General features: G+C 41.0%; 2 protein-coding genes and 1 long non-coding RNA gene across 4 annotated transcripts; 2 read left to right on the top strand and 1 right to left on the bottom strand.

The window, feature by feature from the left end:
- Positions 1 to 1,281: 1,281 nt before the first annotated feature.
- aifm5 (apoptosis inducing factor mitochondria associated 5) lies at positions 1,282 to 9,935 on the top strand (the record flags this gene model as incomplete). The annotated part of the gene is made up of 17 exons (XM_051078468.1): positions 1,282 to 1,409; positions 2,068 to 2,177; positions 2,683 to 2,792; positions 2,870 to 2,914; positions 3,344 to 3,425; positions 3,899 to 4,011; positions 4,116 to 4,202; positions 4,402 to 4,493; positions 4,960 to 5,090; positions 5,244 to 5,359; positions 5,446 to 5,517; positions 5,641 to 5,704; positions 6,524 to 6,600; positions 6,853 to 6,970; positions 7,459 to 7,557; positions 7,667 to 7,742; positions 7,862 to 9,935. Coding segments are annotated over 17 exons (1,695 nt in total), but the record flags the coding sequence as incomplete, so codon positions are not given.
- A 443-nt stretch (positions 9,936 to 10,378) lies between these two features.
- lg20h17orf97 (linkage group 20 C17orf97 homolog) lies at positions 10,379 to 18,952 on the bottom strand. Of its 2 annotated transcripts, none has more exons than XM_018691217.2 (4): positions 15,470 to 16,092; positions 13,526 to 13,761; positions 13,202 to 13,348; positions 10,379 to 11,371 (listed from the first exon to the last, which is right to left on the bottom strand). In XM_018691217.2, the coding sequence occupies exons 3-4, from the start codon at positions 13,311 to 13,313 to the stop codon at positions 10,890 to 10,892; spliced, it is 594 nt and encodes a 197-aa protein (XP_018546733.1). In that variant the 5' UTR covers positions 13,314 to 13,348; positions 13,526 to 13,761; positions 15,470 to 16,092; the 3' UTR covers positions 10,379 to 10,889. The 2 variants fall into 2 exon arrangements, with proteins under 2 accessions (XP_018546733.1, XP_050934424.1); XM_051078467.1 differs by lacking the exons at positions 10,379 to 11,371; positions 13,202 to 13,348 and adding exons at positions 18,548 to 18,591; positions 18,790 to 18,952 and having other exon boundaries at positions 13,532 to 13,761; positions 15,470 to 15,559.
- A 161-nt stretch (positions 18,953 to 19,113) lies between these two features.
- Positions 19,114 to 27,099, top strand: LOC108893304 (uncharacterized). The gene is made up of 2 exons (XR_001962647.2): positions 19,114 to 19,414; positions 26,285 to 27,099. It is a non-coding gene; the product is annotated as an uncharacterized LOC108893304 (long non-coding RNA).
- The last annotated feature ends 572 nt before the right edge of the window (positions 27,100 to 27,671 follow it).

Raw genomic sequence — 27,671 nt, 5'->3', positions numbered from 1 at the left:
AAAAGCTTTGCATTCAACAGTGCACTTAAGGAAAAGTGCCCAAGTGTTATTTGAAAAATGTACCAAAAATATTAAAAGTATTTGTCCCCTGTGGCTGATATACAATTGTGCGTGACATTATTTGATTGTTAATCAATATAAAAGTAGCGTTTTACTGTAGCTGCTCCAGATGGAACTTTTCATTAATCTTTAATTTTTGTGAGATATTTGGTCATTTTTTCCTCCCCGAGCCCCGAACACTTACTGAAATTAAGCAATGAGAAGTTTGGAGGGGAAATGTTTGTGCTGATTTGTAAAAGTTTTTACTTTATATTTAACTGTGCTTTTAGTCTAAAATTTGAAAAATGTCTTTTAATTCCAGCTGTCACACAGTGGTGGAGTAAAAAGGAGAATATTTCCCTCTAAAATGTAACAGTAGGAGAATTAAGTAGCATCAATGGAAATACTCAAGCAAACTACAAGTACCTCAAAAACTTTACTCAAGTACTTCAGTACTCTGTTGTCTTTACCCACTGCTGGTTAATAAGCTCAATGATTTTCTGTGTTTTTCAGTGATGAATCTTGAAACTTGACTCGATGTGTGTGTGTGTGTGTGTGTGTGTGTGTGTGTGTGTGTGTGTGTGTGTGTGTGTGTGTGTGTGTGTGTGTGTGTGTGTGACAGTGCTACCTCCGGGTTTGTGAGTTGAGCTTTATCGCCTGGTCCATTCAGTGTCTGCGGCTGCTGCTGCCTTGTCAGCCTTTTCTCTTCACCGCCGCTGTGAAACACAAAAGATCTGCTTTCGCTTTTCTCTGGAACAATAACGGGGCGGAACATGAGCAGCGACATCACTGAAACCCTTCATTCACCGTGAGTCCCAAAAGTCACTTTTTCGCTCGTCTTGATCAAAACCCAGATCGTCCAGTTTTTCACAGTCCGTCAGGATCCAGGGATGAGGGTTGGGGATGGACCGGTTGCCGTGGAAACGGACTCCTCTCCCATCATTCAGCTGACGAGCAGAAAACAAACTGTGAACACGGACTGCTGGAGCATCTGACTAACTTTTCATGTCTCTGGTGGGGCTTTGAGGATCTGTGTGGTGTTACTGTTAAATCACAGACATGTCTGGGACCAAACCACGTGAGTAAACTGATTTACTGAATAACAAGGCAGTTTGGTGGTTATGAGAGGACAGATAATTTCACAGCAGTTTGAACACTGGGGTTGATCCTCAGCGCCAGAAATTAAAGTAATTATGCACCCAGAGGAGTCTGATTTCACGGGTGTGCTTTGTTTGATTGATTTACATTCATTTGAAATGTGTATGTGTGCGTTGTTCAGCCCGACAGGAGTTTACAGACTCTGATCCAGACGACACATCAGAGGAGCTGACAGCTGTGGTGTGTCTGGAGTCAGACCTGCAGGATGGACAGTAAGGATGCGAGGGGGGGGTGTCCACAACCTTAAAACCTGTATTTGCTCAAATATACTCATATAGGCTTCTTGATATTGATATATAAAGTTATTAATCACCACGTGAAGACAGTCACACACATGTAACCAAGCCTGTCTCTGCACTTTGTAACATAATGCCAGATAAATAAAGTTCATACTATCATGGTTTTAGGCAAGTTGGACCCAAATGCAGACTTCAACGCAGGCAGGTGTAGTGATGATATTTTAATAACAAAAAGAGCAGCATACAAGAAGATAAGTGTGAGGGCAGGAACACTGGTGGGTAAAACCATACACACACAGGAGGAAACTGGAACAGTAGAAAAACCCAGAGTAACAAAAAACCCAGATAACTCAAGGAAACACAACAGACGAAGTGAAAAGGAGTGAGGGACATACAGAGACTTATTTATACTATACAACAGGACACAGGTGAAACTAATTAAGGTGGAGTACGCAATCACACAGGTGGGAAAACGAAGACAGGAGGTAAAACTAACATGGACACACAAGGAGGGTTATTTCAAAATAAAACAGGAACTAACTGAGCCACACTGGGGGCAGATCATGATACATTATAGTGTGTTATAAAGGATATAAATTGTGATATATTAGATGTTTGTGTGTTAACTCAGGATGATGGAAGTCGAAGTGGGACATCGCAGCGTGTTGTTGACCCGCACTGAGGGCAAAATCAGTGCCATTGGTAACCAGTGTACACACTACGGCGCTCCGCTCAGCAAAGGTAAAGAGGTTTGTTAGCCCAGTGGAGTACACCCTGACTCCATTTGTTGTGATGTAAAGTTTATCAGACTGATTGTGTATTTTATTGTTGTGCCTTGATCTGACATTTTCTGTGAAAAAAAAAACAAAAAACAACTTAAGTCAACGTATGACAAACAGAGTGACTCTAAACCATGTTGTGTGCAGTAGACTTGTGTCCCTGGATTCATTTTGTGTCTTTTAAAGATCACTTTTTGTCTTATATAATTATAGTCATTTTGCGTCTCTTTGTGGCATTTTGTGTTTGTTTGTGGTCATTTTCTGTCTCTTCATAAGTCATTTGATCAACTCTCCAACAAGAAATGCTTAGAGTCATTTCTAACAACCTCTGGCCCTGGGCCCCTGGGCCTGTGCCCAGTAGGTCTGTTCAGTAATCCACCCATGGTATGAGTATGTAAATAATGTGTGTGTGTGTGTGTGTGTTTGTGTGTGTGTGTGTGTGTGTGTGTGTGTGTGTGTGTGTTCAGGGGTTATTTCAGGCCACAGAGTACGCTGCCCGTGGCATGGCTCCTGCTTCAATGTTCATACAGGAGATCTGGAGGAGTGCCCCGGCATGGACTGTTTACCCCGCCACAAGGTACAAACCAGACAGACAGACATTGAGCTCATAATGAAATTTGCTCTCATTTTAATTTGTCTTTTTCTCTTTTGAAGGTCAAAATCCAAAACAGCAAAGTCTATGTGTCCGTAAACAAAAAAGTAAGTAGGTTAACTTCTTCTCAAAGTCATGGTGCCTCCAGTCTCATCAAATTATTGTAAACGTACTCTGAAATAAAGACCATACAGTGAGATGGTTTGTTTGTTTGGATCCCCATTAGCATTCTTTATACAACAACGCCTCACCTCCCATCATAATGCTAGAGGTCGTCTGACAATAAAAACGTAAACGTATGTGGTTTTTTTTGGTTATTTTCTACATGAACACTCCTGAGTTTCAAATAAAACAACAGAGGGTAAATATAGAAAACATAAAGTAAATACAGAGTGATTTCTAGTCACAGTCACATGACAGTGTAACAGTGATCCTGCATGCAAACCTTCATACTTTTGACCATTTTTATTTGTAAATAATTCCTAAATCTTCCTGTTGATGAGTTTATGTGATGGTGTGTTTTACATGTGATTCAGACTTTCATGCAGGAAAAAAGAATAAAGAATATGGGAGCTGCAGTACCAGGAGTTACTCACACCATTCTCCTGCTGGGAGGAGGTGAGTGTGGGCTGCTCTTTGTATAAATATATATGTGTGTGTGTGTGTATGTGTATATGTGAACTGGATCATTAATCAATTACTTGACTGACAGAAAATTAATTCAGAGGAACACGGTTTACAGGTTTAAAAACAAAGACCACAGGTTTAAAAAAAAAAATCTCTTTTTTCAAACTCACCCAAAGCCCCCTATTTAGCATTTAGTAACTGTAACTCTTTGTATTATTGTATCTTTCTATTGTAATGTACATTGGAACTGCATAGATAAATATTGTTTTTAATCCTACAGGGACACAGTACAGTTAGTACAGAGAGTACAGTTATAGTTTTAATTTGAGAGTGAAACACTACTGGATGACCAGATGAAGAGAGACAAATAAGTAATAAAACACCTACAGGTTACAGGTTGTATGTCAGAAGTTCATCCTAATATGTTTCCTCAGAGTGTGTGATGGTGTGTTACCTCTGTGCAGGGGCTGCATCACTCATGTGCGCTGAGACTCTTCGGCAGGAATACTACAGCGGCAGGATCATAATGGTCACCAGAGACGAACTTTTACCTTACGACAAAACCAGACTCAGCAAGGTGCTGCAGAGTAAACGACATGACATTTTAGTAACAAATATGTGTGTATTTTGTAATTGGAGACCATTACTTAAACACACACACATCCTTCTCTCGTGTTACAGGTGATGAATGTGGAGAGCGACAGTATTCTGCTGAGGAGGATGGAGTTTTTCCATCAGTACGATATTGAGGTGTGGCTCAGGAAAGAAGTGAGTTTATCTCATCTATGATTTTATGACCTGCCTTTTGTCTCATGCACAATGTTGTCTGCACTAAATTTTCCTCTGGACAACAAATATCATGTGCATCTTGTCCTAGGACTGACCCGCGACTCAAAAAGTGGACAGATCAGGACCAAAGTGTGGATAGCTTCAGATTTAACTGAGTGGATTCTCTGTGTCTTCACAGGCGCTGTCAGTGGACACAGACAAGAAGACCATCTCTTTTGATGATGGTTCAGTCCAGAGCTATGACCAGCTCCTCATCTCAACAGGCTGCAGGTACAAACAAACAAACATGCACAAACACTGCAAGTGTGTGCGAAACCAGAGCCAGTATTATAGAATTTAGGACAATTAAAATCAAACCACCAAAGGATTCATCTGGTAAAATTTAAAAAATACTTGTTTGGTGTCGCTCTAATGGAAACTGGAAACTGAACAAGTACATGGACAAGGACTCTAAACTCCAATTTTGTTATAGTGCTGTTTTCTACAGATGTGCCATTTGTCGTGCTCCCAAAATGTGTTATGCCATCTAGTGCATGTAGACACTTTTAATTTGGGGGCATGTCAACATTTCTTTTGATTGTAGCAATCTCGGCCAAAATATTTAAGTCAGTCAGCTGCTACCAACAGCAGATGTGATGCACCTTAACTTTGTGTGAGCAAAGTGGTCAGTGTTGCAGCACCACTACACTACACTGCACCGCATTGCTTATGAACAGAGTCATGGCTTGTCCTTTAGAGCAAAGGGTCTGGATGTGCCCGGCATGAAGCTGGACAACGTCAAGATGCTGGAGACACCGGAGGATGCCCGGCAAATCCATGCAGCCTGTCTCGGCTGCAACGTTGTCCTCGTGGGAACCTCTTTTGTTGGTACTGTGCAGTCTGTAAAATATGCACATATTTTATTTTTTAATCTGTCAGGGCTGGAGATGTGCAGGAAATTAAGTAAATATAACAGCATCTGGTCTAATGTCATGGTTTATTTGATTGTGAAACATAGATAAAATGTAAAAAAATTTTCAGGCATGGAAGTTGCATCTTATTTGATAGACAAAGCCTACAGTATCACTGTGATTGGCAGCAGTGTGCTGCCATACCAGAACACACTGGGTCCAGAAATTGGCAAAGTCACCATGATGGTAAGAGAGAGAGTCCTTTGTTTTATCCTCACATTACTTCTCTACAAGTTCAGCTACTTGTAGTTTAAACTCTGTGATTCCTGCAGATGCTGTCAGAGAAAAATGTGAAATTCTACATGAACGATAATGTAACCGAGGTCAAAGGTGTGAACGGCAAGGTGACGCTTTGTTTTATCACTCACTTCAGAACTGAACATTGTTAATTTGTTTTGCAGTGAAACAAAATACAAAGACTCTTAGTACTTCCTGTTCTCTGTCTCATTGTTCTTGTCTTCCTCTAGGTGAAGGAGGTTGTGCTTAAAAGTGGAAAAGTTATCCCAGCTGATGTTCTGATTGTCGGTATCGGTGAGTGAAGTGCAGACACGTTCACATTTACACATCTCTTCATATCATATATTTATTAATTTTCTTGTTCATTCTCCTTATCAGCTCTTCAGACTATCTTTGATCGTCACTGATAATCAAGGAAAGAGCATCATTTTGTCAGTTTATTGCCAGATTTGAAAGTTTTCTGTAAACAAATCTTCTAGTCATGCGTAAACAACCAACGTTACAATTTAAGACAAACTAATTTTTGATTCTTTGTCATGTATTATTAACTGCAAAAGCAAAATAAGCTCAAATAAGTTTGTTCACTTTCTGAGAGTTGGATGAGAATATCACTCTCATATCTGTCGGTCTGTTCAATATTGGCCTAAAGCCTGTAGTTAGTTAGCTTAGCTTAGCAGAAAGACTGGAAATGTGTGGAAACTGCTAGCCTGACTACTGTCCAGCAGAAACAAAATCCGCCTACCAGCAACTCTAAGACTCTTGTTTAGTGTGAACAAAAGCCACAATGAAAAACATTTATCCTCCCTTTTAAGGAGGCTATGTGTCGGACTGTTTCTCAGCTGGGAACTTCCTGGGGTCTCTGGTCAGAGCCAAGAAATAGTCCACATCTATACCCAACCCTAAAACAGCAAAGTGGCGCACACACCGCACACATCCAACCACACGCACATAACTGTCAGTGATTACAGTGCTGACTAATTTTAGGTTTGGTGTGTCAGTCTATATGACGTTTCAGAGGCTTATGTGTAAGATGAGACAGCATTATCAACAACACCAGTGATATTCCCACAAAACTGGTTCAACCATGTTCGTCCTCTTTCTTCCTTCCACCAGGCATCATCCCTAACTCAGAGTTCCTGCGAGGCAGTAACATACAGATGGATGCAAAAAACTTTGTTCCAGTCGATAAGGTCAGTTAATAAGCTGCAGTTCATCTCATTCTGTGCATTCATTTTTAAGACATAACCGACATAACTTGTTTTGTTGAGTTCAATAAAAAAAACAACATTATGTATGAGTTTTTTTTAGTAGTTATGAAGGGCACAGATTTTCCAGTGCCCCAAACTGAAAATTATGGTTAATAAAATTGTACTTCCCTCACATGAATCACTATATTCTGCACCATTATTCATCACTTTTCTGCCTGTATCTCCCTCCTGCAGTACATGCGCACCAACATTCCCAACGTCTACTGCGGGGGCGACGTAGCAACCTTCCCCTTGGCGATGGCCAATAACAAGCGGGTCAACATCGGACACTGGCAGATGGCACAAGCACATGGTAACTTAGTAACAATATGAATGTGGTCACAAAGCCCTGAATACTGCCTGTAAAAGCAATACAAAGAAATTACCTTTTTTAATTATATAATGTGCAATAGGTACTGCAATTGTGCTTTGTTTAGGGCGTCGCTTAGGGGTTTACTGTGTGACACTGAGACAGATGTCAGGGAAATGTGCTACTGTGGCAGATAGTGGAGCAAGTGAGAAGTGAGAATAATAACTTCCAATGTGTTTGTGAAAACATATTAATGTAGCACAACATCCAGTGAAGAAAGAAAGTAGCAAAGTATGTTGTGGTATGTGTTGTAATGTTTTTTAAAAAAAAGACTTGCAAGCTGTAGATATTGAGAGATACAAACTACTAGCAAATACAGTGTTGAACCTTCATTATCTGTTATTTTTTCAAGATAGTATCTGTTAAATATCTGTGTCTACAGTATATTATTTATTTCAAGTTACATTTTAAATGTACTTATTGTTGTTTAGGAAGGATAGCAGCTCTGAACATGCTGAATAAACAGACTGAACTCAACTCTGTTCCTTTCTACTGGACCGTCCTACTGGGTAAAACCATCCGATATGCAGGTAGGTAGACACACCAACACACACACAGACACACACACATGAGCACACACACATGTCCCCACCTACCATCATTAAATGCATCTCATGTTTTTATTTTGGTTTTGTGCAGGATATGGAGAGGGATACACTGAGATTGTGATGAAAGGCAATTTTGAGGACAGGAAGTTCCTGGCATTGTACATCAAGTAAGTTGAGGGAAACAAACTGCTATTGCTAACATCTCTAATTGAGAAAAATAATAACATTAGCATAAAATTAGCTGATAAATGTCCAAATATGTTTGTGTTTATTTTTTTTACATTAGGAATGATGAAGTTATAGCGGCAGCAAGCCTGAACTATGACCCAGCAGTATCTGCAGTAGCTGAGAGGTTCACAGCAGGAAAAGTCATCACGAAGGAAGAGGCTCAGTACGTAAATCTGTCTTTCCGTCCTTGCTTGAGTTTAATTTTGGGGGGGTTGTCCATTAGAAGTCAGTGAATGTCAAAGAAAACAATGAGCGCCATGCCATGCTCCGTTTGTTTGCAACAGGAACAGTCTCGTAAATAAGATGCTGTTTGCTAACAAGTTAAAAGGTGACAATATCCTGTGTTCAGAATTTGTTTCAGCTTGTTTGAAGGTCTAAACAACCTTCTGTTTTTCTCAAACGTTGTTTATGTATTCAGATCAAATGTTCAGCTCTGTGATTTAAGTATAAAAGCCTGTCTTCTCTTTCCTGACAGATCAGACGATCTGAGCTGGCTACACGTGTCCTGATCTGCACTTTTCCTCTCCCCTCATCTTCTCAACACATCGTCTGTACAGTGTTGACATGAAACCAGAATGTCCTTCATCTGTCTCTTCGTCACCATCGCCGTAAACAAGGATAAAGGCTTTGGACACGTTGGTGAAAGTGGAGGAGAGGAGACAGACTTCGCTCATGGTGTCAAAAAGCAGCAGCCACAGTGAAGTTTATATTCACAGTTCAGTGTGTTGGTGCAGGTTGTGTGTGGATGTATTGGATTTAAATTGTACGTCACACAGTTGGGTGTTCATGTTAGGGGAACTCCACCATGTAAACAACAGATACCTCAGATGGATGCAGCTTTTGGGACTTATTTTTTAATATTTTGTATTATTTCATTAGATTTTACTCTTATTTTATAGCTTTACATCTCCAGGGGGATTTTAGAGACGTCATATTTAAGATATTTAAAAGGCAATGTGAGCAGCCTTTTACCTGGACGGGGCTATGGAAAAACACAAGTGACCTTAATGCCCACTGCAGCCGTGTAGCGACGTGGTCTGGTCGGTGAGTCGGGGTAGGGGGTGGGGGGATTAGAAGAACAGAGGGGGAGTGTCCAGCTCTTTGAAGCAGAGATGCTGAAACAGGCAACGGCAACAAAACGCACCAACAGGGGAACAATGAGCCTTCGGCAAACAGCACACAAAGGCAGTGTGATAAAACCTTCACAAAAGAAATGCTGCGTTTTTCTCTCTTTCCCCACTCTGTCTCTCTGCAGGTTTATCACTGTCTTTACTTCACACCTCAACATTTACATTTATCTCAGCAGCACGCTTCATGTTCACTGTATCCGGGATTCAACTACTGAAAACTTTTCAAGGCCAGTACGAGTTACAGTATTTTAGGATTGAATGTACCATTGGCTTCTATTTTGTACTAAGGTTTTATGTAGAAGATTTGGAACTTTTCTTTGAGGATTCATTGTTTTTTTCTTTTTCTTTTTTTCTTTTTAGATCATGTTATGTGATGTATATTGTCACATTTCTGGATAATCAACTGATAAATTGTTAAAAGGAAATGGAAAGATAACCATACCAAAACTCTTTTTAAAGAAGTTTTTAGGATAAAAGAGCACATTTAACACCTAGCATCAAGTTTTTTCAACACATTTATGCAAAAATTGTCGTCTAAATTACTAAGGTCACAGATCATGGGCACATTTTATCACACATTTTATCTTCGACACCAATTTAAAATATTTTTTTATCTTTCTGCTCATCTGCAGCCTCACATCTTTCTGCTTTCACAGCATTATATTGTAACAGATTACTGGAACAGCCTAATTCATTTATCTACCACTTGTTTCCTTGCACCCACACTATTTGTTACGAGTAATTTAGCATATTGTCAATTCTTCAGGTATGAAAATATCAGTTTTCTTCTCCTGAGGATTTTCAGTGAAAGACATACTTAAGCTCCCATAAGATTACGAACAATCCTGAACATTAGTCCTCTTGTTCAACAGCTTTGTTCAACAATGTGAACCCTGATGCCTGGGGAGAGATAACAGGGATGTACTCGTCATTATTTAAACTTTTTGTATTGTGTTTCACTTTGTTCATGCATGAAAAAAACTTCTCAGTCACAACAGCATACTGTTTCTTTTGCATTCATTGACTATGTAGAGTCTCTGATTGATTCAGAGGAACACGTGACTTTTCTGCCACCTATCGTCCAGCAGCACTACTGTTTCTAAGATTTACTTCAGTATAGACAGAAGCAACAAACCACCAATAATGTGTCCCTGTTTGTTTCTTTTGTTTGTTACTTCATTCTGTAGGAGGCAAAAACTTCATCAGCATCTTCACGGCAATGAGATTAAAACGTGGCACTGAAAATATTATTAAGACATCACTGGTAGCTGCCACTAAGTAAGGAGTTAAGACTCCATGTTGGATTTTAGTCTCTTTGAAGGTGTAGCTCCTTTAATTTGTTTTTTATAGTTAACAACATAAAGCAGCAGGAAATAAGTAGAATGAGAGAAAGGCCTAAACTTTGTACATGAGATCACCGGTCCATCACGTTATCCAATAAACAGTTTGAGCTTTTCAACACATTTTATTAGATAATGTGACAGCACAGAAACAAATAGTTATGGTTATAGTTTAGTTTTAATTGAACAGCTCCACACCCAGTCTGATGGATGGCTTTCTGAGAATTTTTGTACATCGTAGAGGTGAAGGACCCCCCATCCATTCAACCCCAGTCTATCTCACCGACACGCAGATGTGTATTATCCTGATTGGGTTTCAGTCCTTTGAAAGAACTTTGGGTCTTCTCTGGAAGTGTTACATAATTTAGAAGCACAAGATAAACTGTGCAAATCCTCTATTAAGATTTTAACAGGCCTATTCAGCAGGAGGATTTGTCCTTTCCTCGTCCGCTGACAGTCGTGGCACTGTGGATACATTGTTTGCCTTCACTCCAGTGTCTTAACAGCGCCCAAGGATCTTCACTCTGTGCCTCACCGTGGCTAAATCTGTTTTAAGCTGTGAACAAATAAAGCCTGGGATGACTAAGAGCACAAGGCTCTCATTTGCTTCTTTAATTCAGCCTGTGCTCAGATGCATTAATGACGCAGTTTCCAGTTGGTCAGATTCAGTTGAGGCATTTTTCTCTGTGCTTTCTTTAGGAAAAGTTTGTCTCAAGGCACCCTGGGTTTCTTTTAATAGAGCCTCTCTGTGTGCGATGTAACGCTGCCGCCTGTTGGCCTTGTACGGCTCCAACCTCTTCTCCTCAGCCAGAGGGTCTTCCAGCACTCCCTCCCACCTCAGGCTCTCCCTGACCTGGGTGCTGAGCTCCGACACACACCCCTGCGCCGGAGCTCCGCTGCCGCTGATTTTGTTTGTTGCCGTCAGCGGGGCTGGAGAATTTGTTGGGCGTTTCTTGCTCCTCCGGCCACTCCGCTCTCCGTCCCTTTTACTGGAAGCCCTGAGCTTGGGTGGCTGGCCTTGGGGCTGACCAGGGCTCTGGGGGGGCTGCAGGGACACTGGCAAGGCCTCAGGATGCAAAGACAAAGCCTGAGGTTTCTCTGTAGGGAGGCGACATAAATATGTAGGCGTGTGCATAGGACCAGACAAAACTGTGGGTTTAGATTACTAATGACTCCCTCTGGGGTTGGAGGGATAATGGCTTGGTTTACAGTAATGAGCTGTAATAGGCTGGTGAGGGGAAGCGACACTGGGGGCCTATTCTCTAATGACCAGTTCAACCCTGCAGGGAATCCACATGATCCAAACTACTGTTTACCCTGTGTACATTTACAGTGACCCTCATCTGAACTGCTGAAGCGATGATACATTAGGGTCAATTCAAATGATTGTCCCTCCAGTTCTTGGCTCACTCTGTGCCCCTCAACTCTGTAGCGTGACTAATTATAAGTGCAAGCTATGAGTGAGGTTTTAGGGCTTTAAGGCTTTTCATTATGTGACAGTTTATATGAGAATATTTTCTGTGTTCCTTGGCAACATTTACTCCATCAGGAATATGTATTTCATGGTCTGCTTCTAGAGGATCTGCTTTTAATAAAAAATGTGGCATGATAATTTAATTTCCTTCACTGTAACAAAGCCTCAAGTCTTAAATCTACTTTTTCAATCCTCCATTTCTGTGAGGGGAATGCACAAGAATTTTATTTTTACAGATTCCAAGTTGGTTTTATCTTTGAAGGCCAGTGAAGGCCTGACATGTAATAGTTTAAAAAAAAAAAAAAAAATTTAGAGCTTTTCAGCAACTTTTGTTTGTATTGGAGACCGACTGAACCAGCCAATGTGCTCATTCATATCCTATGTAGTAAGTTAGGGGTTTAAAGACACAGACCCTGAAATGCAACATCCCCACTGACCCTGTGCTGCCTGCTATCTCTCGGTCAACTCTCAAAAACATAAAATTCCCCACAAAAATTACTTAAAAAGAAAGTAATGGAACTACTAGAAGTATGTCTATAACAGAGTGGTGTTGACTGACGTTGGTGACCATGACGAACAGCGAGCAGGCCTGTTATGTACTTCTACTTTCTTTACTGTACTGTGGTATAATAACAAAATGGTAAAAATAAATAAATAAATAAATAATTAAATTAAATAAAAAAACAAAAATAATATTCCATAGGAACTACTATGCTGTTGGACATTTTAAACTTACTAAAGCATCATGTTAATTTTAAGTTGTACACTTTATTTTGTATGAATAATGTTAATATGAACACTAGCTACTGCCTTAGGGATATAAATTACAATATTTTCCTGAAAGTATTAGTGAAAATACTTAAGAGGTGTGTTAGGACAACAACTATTGGCTATTTTCATAATGAGCCCAATGGGATGTCTTCATATTATTATTCCTTTTAAAATATTAAAGAATGAGTTTTCTGTCCATGGATTGAACAATTAATCACTAATCATTTCACTGTGTCAGAATTCCACATGTAGTAGGTAATGGAGTAAAATATTTATCCATCTCTGGAATAAAACTGGTACCTTTAGTTTTAAAAAGGTACTACTTACTTGAGTGTTCCCATTTTATGCAGCTTTAGTTTTCTACTTCACTACATTTCAGAGGAAATGATTTGTTTTTTACTTCATTCGTTTGACAGCTGTAGTTCCTAGTGTGAGCAATAAAATTGTACATACAAAATCTACTCTGAGTTTATAAAATATGATGCATACAGATTAAACCACCCAACAAAACAAACATGCTGCCAATATATAAATGCATCTGTGATAATTAATGCTAAATACAATGTAACTGACTGTGGTTTTCCTACATAACGAGACGATTTAAAAAACTATAATACAATTTTAAATGCAGGGTTTTTACCACTATAATTCTGCTGGTTACATAAAAAAATGTAGGTATTTACGTGTATCTTCTGGTGGAGTGGTTGAAGCGGTGGCTTTCTTTCTTTTCTTCTTCTTTTTGTTGTCAGAAGTCCTGGACGGCTGGAGCAGTTTACAGTTTTTGTTTTCTGGCATGATGTAGTCCTAACACACAGTGTTGATGAATAGGTCTGAGCAGGAAAAAAAAAAAAAAAAAACACAAGTTAGTTAAGCCTGAGGACGATGAGGACAAAATGCTAACTACGGGACCATTGAACTGGGAAATTTACAACAACAGCCTGTAAACTGCTAAAAAGAAAAGTAAGCTAAAGCTGCACACAGAGACCTGGAAATCTTCGTTTACTCACAAAAAGTGGGACTATACGGCGAATATCAGCAGCTTTTGTTGCTCCTCAGTCCCGAAACACTCTTCTGTATTTTTCGTGGTTTAAAAAACGTTTGTAGTCCACACAAGGATGAAAAAAGTCCTGGGTTTTACATTGGTACCTCCAATATCTCGTTTTTGTTCCGGGACACGCATTTCCACAATCACGTTTCTCCGCCGCGTTGCCAGGTGACGCGTCTCCACGGCAACAGGACACACCTTCTCGGAGAAGAGTAATGAGTTGTTGGGGAAGAAATCAGAGACAGACACAGAAAGGCAAAGACAGAGAAAGCTACCACAGACACACAAAAAGTACCACAGAGTGACACAAAACTACCACAAAACAGCACCAGATACACAAAAGGACCACAAAGACACACAAAACTACCATAAAACAACATCAAAGACACAAGAGTGTTGAAGCTCACGTTTAGCTTGGCACCTGGGAGCAGACACAGGGTTGTGAGAAGTTAAAGTGTTTTAATGGACAAAGTTGTGGAGTGACAGATGATGAAGGCAGGTGAGAGAGGGGGGAGGTGGCAGAGCAGCAGCACAAACACAGGATGATTTCTGAGACACACAAGAAGACACAAGAAAGTAGGTAGAGCGCAAAATATTAACTAGAGAAATAAACTCAGCCAACCAGTGTGAGGCAGAACTATCTGGCAAAGAACGAGAAGAGAGCCAGGGTTTTTGTGCAGGAGCTGACTGGCATATGAGACACAGGTGTGGAGATGAGTCAGGTGCCTGATGAGCTGGCCATGTCCTCAACACACACACACACACACACACAAAACTACCACAAAGAGACACAAAAGTACTACAAGGAGACGCTGTGTCTGTTTCAGTCTGGGCGTGCTCCTATAGGGAGGGGTGGGGGTCTTTTACAAATGTGAGTTTTGGGAATATTTTAATCCTATTTTATATTTAAAGAAAAAGTTACACATTCTGTGTTCGTCTTCTGTAATTTGGGGTCTGTGGAGGGTGAATATGAATTCACCTCTTTTCAATCTTTATCCTTCCGAACTACTCCTTGATCTAAGTTGGTACCTGCTGCTGTAATGAGACTGTAAAGCCCTTTATGTAAACATTTATATGTTATTAAATAATAAGAAAATCTTTAAATTCCCTGCCTCTGGGACAGTCCAACAGATGCTGAGGCCCTATGGCTGACAAAAAAACATTTTCGATTGATCCAAACGGAAAAATTTCAACCTGTTTCAACATGCTTCCTGTTGTCACCGTGAAAATAAATCTCAATGGAAGCAAGCACACATGATCATGAGATGAAACCAGAGCAGTGTGAGACCTGTTGGTCTAAACTATTTTAAGCCCTTGAATAAATTTGGCAACAGTCCTACAGTCATTGATGGTGGGATATTTTGGGTCAGCTGGAGAGAAGGAGCTGGCCGTGACCTGAAGCCATGGCAATAAAGAACAAGGACGAGATGATTGTCAGTGCAGACATAAAAGTTTATAATACACATAAATTCTATTATTGCAACACTTAATTTCATTATTCTCATGATGTCTGAGTGAATCTTTTGTGGTCTGCAAAACTTACAGTGGAAGAAATAACACAAGCTTCCTTTACAAATGTGCTCAGAAATAAAATGCACCATAACTCAGTTCAGTACACTGGGTTTTCCTGGATACAGCCTGGACTATTGTTTTAAACTTCTTAATAAAGTATTGCTTTATCTTGTGCTGTTGATGAACTGTTTAATATCTGGAAACTGAAGTATTTTTTATTTCTGTATGTAAGTAAAAACACTGCTGCAAATGAATAGGAGTGAAAGCTAATGTGGGATAGGAGAATAGCTAATGTGTTCCTGCTAATGTTCAAGGAGCTGAATACTATTTGTGAAACTGTGTCCTTTTAAATCACTGCATGGGGAATTTTTTTTTTTTTTTTTTTTTTTTTTACCTTTGACAACATCCACAGCACGCAGCATGGTATTTCCCAGGGAGTTTCCGTCCTATTCCTGTCCCACAGAATCCAGTCCCCCACTGGTTCCTTGATACAGTAAACACATCATGTCCATGCACACACAGAAACACACACACACAAGCTGATTTTTAAAGTATGGCCCTTTCAAGCACAGTCCTTTGTATTACACACACACTATAGCCTTTCTAATAGTTACTGGGTAATTAAATTCAACTCTTGGACGCTATGTTGTGTCTGCTATTAAACCAGTGCTAAGAATAGGCTCAATCTCATGAGCTCAAACAAACAAACACGTCTGTCCTGCTTCTGTGTTTCCCCCTCAACATATCTGAGACCTTCCGGTAATAACTACAGGAAAAAAGAGAATAAAACCATGATGCTGAGTCAGAGGGGACACGTAACATTTACCCACACAGGAGTGACAAAGATCACAGTGACATGCACATGTGATACAGGTGGGTTTTTTTTTTCCTTCTTAAAAGTGACACCACAAACATATTTCACAGGAGTATACAGGCAAAATGGATAATGTAAGGCAAGTTTAATGTAAGGATAATGTAAGTTTAGCTTCCTCAGCTACACTTGTTTCCATTTTCACACAACCTTTGACCCATAATTCGCTATTTATGCCACTAGGTCATGTGAGTGGTTGTGTTTTTTTATGCGTTAGTGAACCATGCCCCTGCGCACGTCTTGTTCTGATGAGCTTGCGAGTCACGAATGGTGGCTGGGAGGGGTAAGATATGACTCGCACGCTCCTCCATCTGGTGCAGACATCATTATACAAACAGATCTTAAGTTGCAGTAAGTGCACTGGCATCTGCTTTGCAAGACCGTTCTTCCTCAACAACAGCCTGACAGCTTTTGCAAAACATGCCAAATTGGATTTTGTTTGGAAGGGACTTGTACATAAAAAAAAGCCTCGGGAATGTCAATCCAATCACTGCAAACATTTTACAGAAGAGGAGGCAGGGGGAGGATGGTGCTTTAACCTTCCTGGTTTATCGCCAGGCACTCTGGATATGTATAGCAGTTAGTACAGACAGTTTTCAGAGAGCAACTGGATCGTCTTACATGGTGCAGTGGTTTAATGCTGTGTTACTATATGTTGAGTAACAGATGCAGCATACAGCTTTATTCTCTGAGCCTGAAATCAGTAAATGTTATATAATTACTTTCACCACAGACATTTAAACTCTAACACAACAACCACCGGTTATTAGAGTGCTGAGCTCATGACAAAAGATTCCCAAATATGCACAAGCACGCAGCCGGCCATGTGAAAAAGGGCACATGACTGTGAGGCAATAAGGTACTCATACCGAAAAACACTGTGAGTGATACAATGACTTATCCTTTTTTTAGTTTCAATACTGATCCTAAATAATGTTATATATTACTGTCATAATGATGACCACTGATTCATAATGATTCCCACCCTCACAAACGCCTAAAAAGGACATTGTGGCTGAATCAGTTGGCAGTGGTTACAGGTTAGAAGATGGAAGTGACCAACTTTGGAAAGAGCACTAGCATTTCCACAGAAACAGTGTCATTTCTCTGTGGTAGGAAGCCATTAAAGTCTTATGGGAAGTGCAGTAACTCACGAAAAATAAGGTTGTCTCAGATTTAAAATCTAAAAGGTCAAAGTTAATCTCCCTTTACTTATACCGTCTGTGAAAGAAAACCATATAAACTTGCTTTAAGACAGGCAGCGGGAAAAGAGAAGACATGGGAATGAAACAGCAGATTTGGTCTTGTGTGCATTTGCTGTGTGTGCTCACTGTGTCAGGTGACAGTGAGGACGCAGCTTCTTCAAACCTAAAAACTGCAGAGTGACAAGCCCAGAACAGACAAAGACAGAGGGAGAGGGAGAGAGAGAGGGAAAAAAAATGGACACTGGCCCTCCAGTCCATGCTGTGTGACTGTCTGTGTGCGTCAGTGTTGAGAGGGTAACAAGTTCACTTTGACCTGCCGATGTCTCTAGAGGCCATTTGCAGATTCTTACGCCGTCTTCAGACACAGTGCGACGTCTGAGCAACAAGATGCACGACTGAAACCCTAACACCTGCTTTGTCAGCAAACTCATCCTGAAACTTCTACTGTGAATGTTGACAGTTCATGATTTTCTTTTTCCCTGAGAGCAGAGTTGCATTTAAGCTGCACGTGTAATATCTAACATGGTTGTAGCATTGCAGTCAGAGACATCCAGGTTTTTGACCATTGGTTAGATTATCCTGTTTGGGCCCTGAATCAAAAATTAAAATTAATTGCATGTATTAATTTATGAATATGCAAACAGTAGAACCAGATCAAGAATGAAATAGTTTAATGAAATTCGACACACCTTAAAGTGAGTATTAGTAGAATCTGACTGAAAAAGAAGTATTTAACAGACACACATAAACAGTACAGATATAACTATTCATGTTAAAATATGGGACCTTTAAGGCCCCTGTCATAGGTGATAGCTAACCATTTGCCAGGCACTGCACCAGGGTTTTAGTGGTCCCTGGTGTCCATGGCCCTTGCCAGGTGCTTGCTTTGCTTTGTTTCTGGAAAAAAGTTTGAAGCCTACATTTACAATTACTGCTCACCACCACAGCTTTACAGTTGCAGAAGCCAGAAAATCCACACGTGGAAGGAAGAGAAAGCCAGGCTGGAACTGACGAGCAAAACAACAACCACCGCTGCTGACTCTGGTTGTCTGAGACAGTCACAGTCACAGAGACCACGGCTCTCTTGAAGCATTAACGTCTGCACGCTCAACTGATTCTCAAAGTCACCACCAAGACACACATTACAGTCAATAAATGAACAAACTGAAATCCAAATTTGCACAGGTATTTTGTAGATGCTAATGATTCCTGATACATGTAGGTGTTCTGTTTTAGTTGTATTTATTACTTGTGTTCACAGTGAAATGAAACAACAAAAAAGTTTCAGTCACAGAAGGTGGTTTGGTAGAGGGCAGGGAGAGAACTAGACTGCAGCACTGCATGACAAAGAGTGAGCAGAAATGGGTGGTATGAGTCTGTTTGTGGACTGTATTACCTTATCTGTCCTTTCGTATGAAAATGCTGTTCTCATCTCTTGTCCTGGGGGAGAAGGGGAAAAGAGGTGGTCACCAAAATTTGAGCATATTTACAAACAAAATGAGGTAATCTTATAAAATATTTGGTATAAACTTCAACCTCAACCAACTGCAACTTAAAACTCTGCTTACACATTAATAAATCATAACACATTAATAAAGTGTATAATAGCATTCTGTAATAACAGTGCTCAACACTCACCAGGGCTATTTTTCTGCATGACTACTTTTTCTACAAACGTGTGTGTAATTAGAAACGCAAGACTTGGACAATGAAGGGTAATTACAATGTAGTTCACTACTTGAGCATAAAATCTCAGTACTTCCTCCACCTGTGATTATTATAAACAGGTCAATCTGCTGCCTCACGGGCTGCGTACAGTAGCCTAGCAGGTACACGTCAGATCCGTACCGATTCTGACGTCCGCCTCTCGTGGCTGCCCACGTCATTACGCTGCCAGCTGATCGGAGTGGGAAGCCGGGTGTGTGTCTGACTTGGGTGTGTGTGCGTGTGTGTGAGAGAGAGAGAGAGAGGGAGAGAGAGGGAGCGAGAGAGAGAGAGAGAGAGAGACAGGAGTTGTGTAAAAGGGGCTGAAGTCCTACGCTGCCTTCTCCGCTGTCGCTGCGCCTAAAAGTAGGCTCTCCACCGCGTATATAAATGCTGCCAAAGCGTCTTATATCGTGGATGTAAAACAAATCGACAGGCAGCGACACACCCTGCTGAAGGTCCAGGACTCCGCCGAGCGGTGGGCGAGGCAGCCTGAACTCCGCTGAACCGTTCAGAGGGGCTGTCCGCGCGCAGGGAGCGACCCGGCACGGTGGTCAAGGTGGGGCGTAACATTACCGAGTGTCTGTGAGGCTGTCTGTGTGCTTCTGCTGGCTAAAATGCTTGCTCCTGTCCGCCTGATTTAGCCTGTGGCGGCTTCATGACCCAGTTTTGCGTGGAAACGGTGAACTAGCAAACCGTCCTTAACGCGACTTTATTCAAGTAGGAAAAAAAGAAATCACCTCTCCCGGTCTGATCGTCTTGTTTTACAGTGGCAGCTTTCCGCAGAGTTTTGCCGTCGTCAGATTTCTCGAGGACTATGGAGTGATGTTATAGGAGTTCTGGCTGAAGGCCTGCCTGTGTGTTAGATCATATCGTCCAGGCCCTGACACAGGGGAGAGCTAGGAGGATTTATGGGCACCCTAGAAATTTGACATTTGGCCACCCCACTGCAACACCCCAGCTCCTGCAAACATTTAATCAACATTTAGATGATTGACAGTGCAATTGTGGCCGTGGAGTATTTACACATGCACAAAGGCTGATAGCTAAAAATTCAGGATTATATCTAAATGAAAACAGAGGAGGACTGAAAAGCCAGCAAAGCTATGCAGACAGCATGTTGACAGATTTACATTCTTGTTTTTACATCATATTAAATATATGTCATGACTACCACACTGCACTTTTAGAAAACCCAGGAATCTTGTACTCAAGCCTCCAGAGAATTCATTTAGTCATCTCTAAGCAGTTCACTGTCAAACGTGTGGATTTATAGACTATAGCAAGATGTTGCAGTTGCAAGTTGAGGTCTGCATTTATGTAATCCAAACTTGTCAGAAAGTGTCAGCATTCAAAGCCTCTTAAAATTTGCTGAGTTCATAATAGGCCAAGGAGTAAGCCTGCACTCGAGTAGGGGATAGGTGAAAATCAGGAAGATAGCTGAAGGCCAAGTCATTTCTCAGAAATGCAGTGACACCGACGGTCATCTGGCAGAGATGGGGGATTCTTCTAATGAAAGACAAGTTTATAAACACAAGTTTATTACTGTAGATGTTTGTGAGGACCAGTGAAACATTCTTTGAGCAGGTGACGTAACAAAGTATTTAGCCCTCCCTGTCCAGCCTCAGGCTCATATGCAGTTCTTCACAGTCTTTTAAACTTCTGTAAAACATTTTAAAAGCAAAATGCAGTTAGGTATAAGTAGTCCTTCTGTGGGATAAAAGGTTAGTGGAGGGAGGGTTACTGTAGTATATTTTACATCGATGGAGCCTGTCTTACATAATTGTACAGGCAGAGTTCAGTGCGCCGGCAGGAATGCGCAATAGGCTGTGTCACGAGCTGCATTTCTGCCATTGCAACCCAGGAGTGTGACATAAGCCAACCCTGTCAATGAGGATCACATGGCAAAGTGGCAGGGTGTCAGTTAAAAAAGCAGCTCATCTTGTCAACATGTGTTTTGCCCTGCATCCAGGCAAAATAAGCAAACCCCCACCCGCCACCCCCCTGTGCCGTTTTATTGCCTACATTTGCAGAAGTGAAGCCATCTTGCTCAACTTGGGTTACACCCTTCATTCCTATTGCGTGCCTTGTCAAGGGAGGATGGGGCAAGAAGGGATGTGTTGTGTAGGTTCATTTAGGGAGGGAGGGGGGGAATCCAGTTCTTTCAAACAAAATGGCACAGATTGCCCGAGGACGGGCTTACAGGCCTCATGCAGCACATTACCATCTCCCAGGATATTGTGATTTCAATATGGCATTCAGCTATTTCTCTTAGCAAATAATAAAAAAAAGACTTATTCGTGGTGATCTCAGGGTTAAAGTCAGATAGCCTTCAAAGTCCAGCAAACAGCGAGCAGCAGAGCATAAGAAGAGGCTCTCTGCACTATGATCAGAGCGTTGCCAAAGCCACCGCCCTTTCCCTGTCTTTGTCCCCATTCCCAGTCTAAAATGATCAGTCTATATTACAGACTACAATCTGGGGCAGTAAACACTCTCCAGCTGGGCCACACCCGCAGCGGAGGAATGTACCTGAATTGATGTATGTAATAGACGCGTAACATTTAATTATAGTGTGTTTCCATTCGCAGCGGTGCAGCAGCAGTGTAGGCAAATCTCTCATTTCACGTGATGATTCTTCACATATTTTCTTGCTGACTGTCGTATGATGCACAGCCAAAAGCCAGGAAGACGACTGACGTATCTTATCTCGTAACTTCAGGTGGTATTCTCACACAATAGCATGACCCTAAACATGAAAAGACCAGATGAGTGGGCTCGATTGGCGAGAGACCTGTCTGTCTCTTTCTGGCAGGGATCTATCTGACCTATACTTCATCTTACAGCCTTTTTTGTTCTCCATCTTCAACAGAAATGTGCTGCTTCCATCTGTTTTCCATACTGCACAAATTTCAGGCTCTTCAGATAAATCCACACTCGGCTCTTGCAAATTCTCGATAAGACGGCCTTCTAAAGAGTTAAAATGTCAATAATTCCTCCTGGCTGTGTGCAGTGGTTCTTTCACACCCTCCTGTTTACACACCATCATTCCTATTTCTCTCTGACACGCACATTCTGTCTGTTCAACTCTAGTGTGTCTTTCCACTTTCTTATCCTCCCTGCCATGGCAGAGAGTGCACGTCCACAGTCCCAGATAAGCTCAGTCTTTTGTGTATTAGACTGTGTGTTATCTCTTTTTACACTGTTGCAGCCTGTATAAAAGCCTGTCTCAAGGCCTTCCACACTGTCTGTCATGTGGCTCTGTCTGCCTCAGTCGCTCAAGACGGAAGGAAAGAGCAGGGGAGGGGGAGGTATTAGGTGCGAAAAAAGGAAAAGGCGGAGGGGAGGTGAGGGTGAACCTGATGGCGAAGCCACGTCCGCCTCGTCTGGTGCAGACCAGATGTAGACAAGCATACAGAGAGGGGATGGGTGAAGGATAGAGGGATGGAAAAGAAGGAGTGGAGGAGACCGTGCGAGCCCACAGCAGCCGGATGGAATTTCTAACATACGCAGCTGGAATGTGAGGAATGCAGGACAGTCTGATCTGACCGAGAGAGAGGGTGGAGAGGACAGACGAGTCAGGAAAGAGACGAGAAAAGAAGAAGAGATATGGGAAAGAGTGGCACAGCAAGAGTCGGGGGCTCAACACTGCCTGCCGTTGTGAACATAAAGATACAGAGTCACTGTTTGTGGAGGGAGTGGCACGCTACGGAACAAATAACCAATTTAGTTTGAGGTTGTGGCAGCCTTAGTCAACAGTTAGGACTGTCAGTGGTCCCGTGTGTGGCCAGAGGACTTGTACTGTATGTCTTCCTCCCTGACTTCATTCAGACTAATGCTGACATGAGCACGTGTGGAGGCCTGTGGGTGTTGGGGGTGGTGCGGTGGTTCACTGTACGACTACTGCCTGTGTTTTTTGCAACACACACTGCAAAAAATATGTCGAATCAGTCATACTGCCATTTTGATTAGTCATTCTCAGTATTTCAACAGGTCATGAAATTTGGTGCAGATATCCATGGAGCCCAGAAAATTAAGCCAAATGATTTTGATGATCCTCCAGTGTTTTCTTCAAATGCCCCTAGTGGTGGTTTTATGTGAATGTCTTTACCGTCTGTGGATGGATTGCTGTGAAATGTTCTACAGACATTCATGGTCCCTTGAGGATAAATCTTAATAACTTGGGGATCCACTGACTTTCATCTTAGTCAACATTTCTACTTATCCTGTGAAATATCTCAACATCTACTCGATGGCTTGGACCAAAATTTTGTGGAGACATTCATGGTTCCCAGATGTTGAACCCCTTACCACATCAGAATGAATTGTAATCACTTTGGTGACTCCTTCACTTTTCATGTTGCACAATCACCAGGTAAAAAATTTGTCCAACACTTTTGGTTCATGACCAAACATCTACAAAACTAATGACAAGCTTTACTTAGCTTTACTTTGTGTTTAGTGCTATTTAGCAAATATTAGCATATTACAGCCATATGTTAGCATTGTCATTGTGAGCATGTTAGCATACTGACATTAGCATTTAGCACGAAGCACAACTTTGCTGAAGTATAGCCTCACAGAGGCACGAGCATGGCTGCAGACTCTTGTTTCCTGGTGGCCAGCAGTGGTACTGCAGCAAAAAAGCCCAAAAATCAAATAGATCACTATTAGCTTTAAAACTGATTTAAGTGGACACTTTGAATGGTACAATAGATCATTTATTACCAATTGTATTATGAATTTATAATATGTCTAAAATTCTACAAGAGCCAAGGAGGGCCATTATTATCTGCATGACATCCCAGTGTTTTGCAGTAAAAATAAAGAATAAAAGTCATAAATTCTGAAACATAAAATGTAAAAAAAGATCAAATAATTAATACAAATACCATCAGTTAAGAATAAGTCATAAGGTAAATGAGTTTTAACAGGATACCAAGCTTGCCTGCACATTCAATGGGCCACACAGAGTAAAAACAAACCAGCAAGAGAGATTTAGAGAGTGTGCACTGCTTGAGCAACTGTCACAAAGCGGCTCAAAGTGCATCACACCGGCCAAGTCTAAGTGCTAATGAATGTTTCATTTTAAATAAACAAACTAAACTATTTACAAAAAGATTAGCATGAGATGTGAAAGTCAGCTGCTTCAGTAGTGCAAAGCAGCAAAAATGTCAAACAAATCAAAAACTGGAGATGTGGAGGCTATGAGAGACAGAGAGAGAGAGACAGAGAGAGAGAGAGACTGAGAGCAGAGCTGGCCCAAATAGGCCTGGTAGAGTTGCCATCACATTCAGCTAACGAGCCTCAGCTCTGACTGTAGTCTCCAGAGAGAGAGGAGAGGTAAAAAAAATCCTGCAGGCAGAGCAGTAAGGGCATAAAAAAACTGGTGTGAATGGCTGCCATTTTGGAGTCCAGTTATCAGTTGCATGACTCACTAATTTAAAAAATAATAATTTTGAAAGATTTATTAAACTTCATTTTGGTTGGGAACCAAGTATAAATCTGGTATAGCACTGGCAGATTTCATTTAATGTTGTTTTTTTTTAAAAACATAAGAGTAATAGATTTGGATATGGAAACTTTTTTAAGTGTAAATCAGCCACAAGTTAGAACAGGCAGGCAGGGCATCAGCATGATGACTCACCCATTAAAAAAAAACTGATATGTGTCACGAAGATAAATTTGTTGGGAGGTGGAGGAAAATCGTATCAGTGTTTTTCCATGTACATCTCATGTCTGAATGGAATTAACTCTCTGGCCTTCTCAGGACGACTCTGAAGTTAAATCCAAACAGTGTGTGAGACAAAGTGAGCTCTCTCCTCGCGGCAGTGTCTGTAAAAGTCTTGTTGATTTTGACCCGCCCTCCCCTGCTGTGCACAGTCAAATACCTGAGATTATTATGGTTCTCCTTACTGCAGGAATGTACAGCATGTGTTACTCATGTCAACCAGGGAAGTGGAGCTTGTCCTCAATATCTCAGGATCACCACAAGATTACATTTTTTGAAGGCAAGAAAAGACCTTCTTAAGCTTTATGTTAGTGTTCAAGGGGTTAAACTTTCAGTAACCTCACTGTGAATGTTCTGTTTATTTTTTACATGCGGTTATCAGGGAACTCTTGATTTTTATTCCCATGTCAAGTCCACACAATAGACCTTAAGATCTGGGTTGGCAAATGTTGGTGTGTAATTAATTAAAAAGAAACAATGTGATTAACAGCCAGACAAAACCCCATGACTGTTAAAAAAAAGGAGGTGACATGCTGATGTTTAGCAGGTATAATGTTACCAGTGGTGCTTTACTGCTAGAGGTTCCAGGAACTTTAAATTTCCCAAGAACTAGGAACTTTTCCAGAGTAAAAGATCCCCCAGTGCATTGTGATTTGCATTTCGACAGCAGCGCCAAAGCCCCAAGAAGATTAAGCAAATTTAGTCCACTGATGAATCAAAAGCGTGACAGTCGCCTTCCACATAATTTGTACAAAAATGGACAACAAATCCTGTCGGTTGTAAAATCTCTTGGGCTGCTCATTCCTTATTATTGTCAGCCACAGAGTACAAGCAAAACAACATGTCTGCAGTTGCAGGATTTTAAAAATACAGAGTTTATAGCAAATGCTGTGGCATATATAAGCAATCAGAGAGTAAAGGTTAAGAGATCAGAGGCTTTAATTTAAACGCAGTTAATCTTATAAACATTTATATCATTATCTATGTCAACATGTCCATTTGAACTTCAGTGTTTATTGACAAGTACCTCAAACTCCAGATGGCCCAGCTCGTTTAGATTTTCTTAACTTACAACTTAATCAGACTCATATAACATGTGCTGTGAAACAGCTACAGGAGCCTGTTCAACATGAAAGGGAAAAGCTACGTTAGGTGTAGCTACAGGTTTTCTCTCTGGAAAACACCTGTACTTTCACTTTATTAATCAAGACTTCAAAAACAAATGGGTCTTTAGACTTCTGAATGGATTCCAGGATCTCTGCTTTCATGTAGAGGCTGTCTACTCCTCTTCATCGCCTCTCACTCATGCTTTGTAACCACGGTAACTGACATGAAAAAAAAAAAAAAATTAAAAAGCTGAGTGTTTTTCCAGAGGCCAGTCTATGATTTTGAGCATAGTAACTAAGAGTATATCTAAGAATTTCTTGCTGGTGCTGTGTAACGTGCAGAGGCAGAGCTGAGGTGCTGATGCATGTATCCCCCCCAGTAATCTGACACATGATCTTGTGTGCATATCTCCAGTCATTCTTACATATCGGCTCATTTCACCCACTTACTCACAGCTGATCGCACACACTGTGGCTCGACTGCACCCACTTACTGTACGTGTGTGACTGGCTGCGGGCCACCTCATACCCACGCTACCGGAGCAGGGAGTTTTAGAGGAGGAAGTTAAACTGTCTCTCTCTTCTCTCTCTGCAGGAATGTGTGCATCTAAAAGCAGGAGAAGGGAAGAGAAGGAGCTGCTGGTTTGTCCTTTGCTTATAAACTGGCTTGTCCGTCACCCCAGGCTGTCTGTTTCAAACTCTCACGCTCGCTGGCTGACTCCCAGCTCTCTCCCTCACCCTCGGCCCCCAAATGGCTGACACACAGCAGTTCTTCACTGGCAAGCTTTATGTTCCTGTACACATGCTAAAGCTGCCAGCTGAAGAACTGTTCTGGTCAGCCCTGCCCCGGATGACTCAAGAAGAGGAAGCGAGGGGGGGTTGGGAAGGGTGGAAGAAGACTGAGGAAGGCACTGTTTCACACACTCAGTAGCCAAACTGGACTTCAGTAACCTGCTGGATTTGAACCACCATTGTTTATATTCTTGTGTTGATCACATGTAAGGTAGATTTCACTTTAAGCAGGACAGAGTTTATTTTTGTGTTTAATTATTGTCTTTTTCTCACAGAAAGCTGCTTAAACAGGATATCTGTAGGTCTTGAAAAGTCTTAGAAAGTAGTTAAGATGTAATTATAAACTGGCTGGAAAGTACCACTGTTCCTGACCTTATGTAAAATTCATTAGTTAATTAAACATTCCTTAAGTAATTTTTTTTTTTTTTTTAATTGTTAATCCGTCCAGGTCCTGGTTGTGTTTAATGATTAATTAATAATACAGGAAATTATTGCTGAGAAAGACAAAAATGTGATATAAATGTTTTCATATTTTGGTTAGTATTAGTGTGAAACTGGTATCAAATTGCATTCTCTGTGATTGTTTTTTTTTTTCTTACAATAAAGAACTAAATATTTTCTCAGACTCAGACCCGGGTTTATTGTTGTGGACAAACCTGCGCACTATGGACAATAAAACACATACCAACACTGACGGCTCGCTTGTCCAAAAATAATAAAACGCGCACACAAAGAGGCAAAAGAATTTATGCAGAATGTGCCACAAGGACCCCTTTTAACTTTTAAGTCTCTGGTGAGAACAAGAGCAAATTGAGATGCTCTTTAAATGTAAGATTGTCAAAGTTTAATGGCGACAGATATGCACCAACTGCATGGTCTTTGTTCCCTGGGAGGCTAATCACCACATAAAAAAGTAAACAAGCTGACAATTAGGCAGAACTGCATCCGGTTAACCAGACAGAGAGAACAACAACAAAAATAAAACTCTTACCAAATGTCTGCTTTTCAGGGCCTAAAAGCTTTACCAGCTGCTTCAAGGGATTTCTTCACACACCATAAACTTTCACAGCAGCTGAAATGACAAGATCATCAAACTGTGGGAGAAAGTGAGAAAAGTTATTGAATGTAAAATAATTCGGCAGGTTTAAGTATCATTTCAAACTGAACTGGTTGAGTAAAGGAAACATTTA

This window comes from Lates calcarifer, linkage group LG20 (assembly GCF_001640805.2).
Source record: "Lates calcarifer isolate ASB-BC8 linkage group LG20, TLL_Latcal_v3, whole genome shotgun sequence".
Taxonomy (NCBI): domain Eukaryota; kingdom Metazoa; phylum Chordata; class Actinopteri; family Centropomidae; genus Lates; species Lates calcarifer.
This window is presented reverse-complemented; position numbering and strand designations above follow the sequence as displayed.

Coding starts and splice junctions, on each gene's coding strand:
- lg20h17orf97 (XM_018691217.2), bottom strand. CDS start 13,313: ATGCCAGAAAACAAAAACTGTAAACTGCTCCAGCCGTCCAGGACTTCT. Junction 11,372..13,201: donor CACTCCACCAGAAGATACAC/GTAAATACCTAC, acceptor GCCTCCCTACAG/AGAAACCTCAGGCTTTGTCT.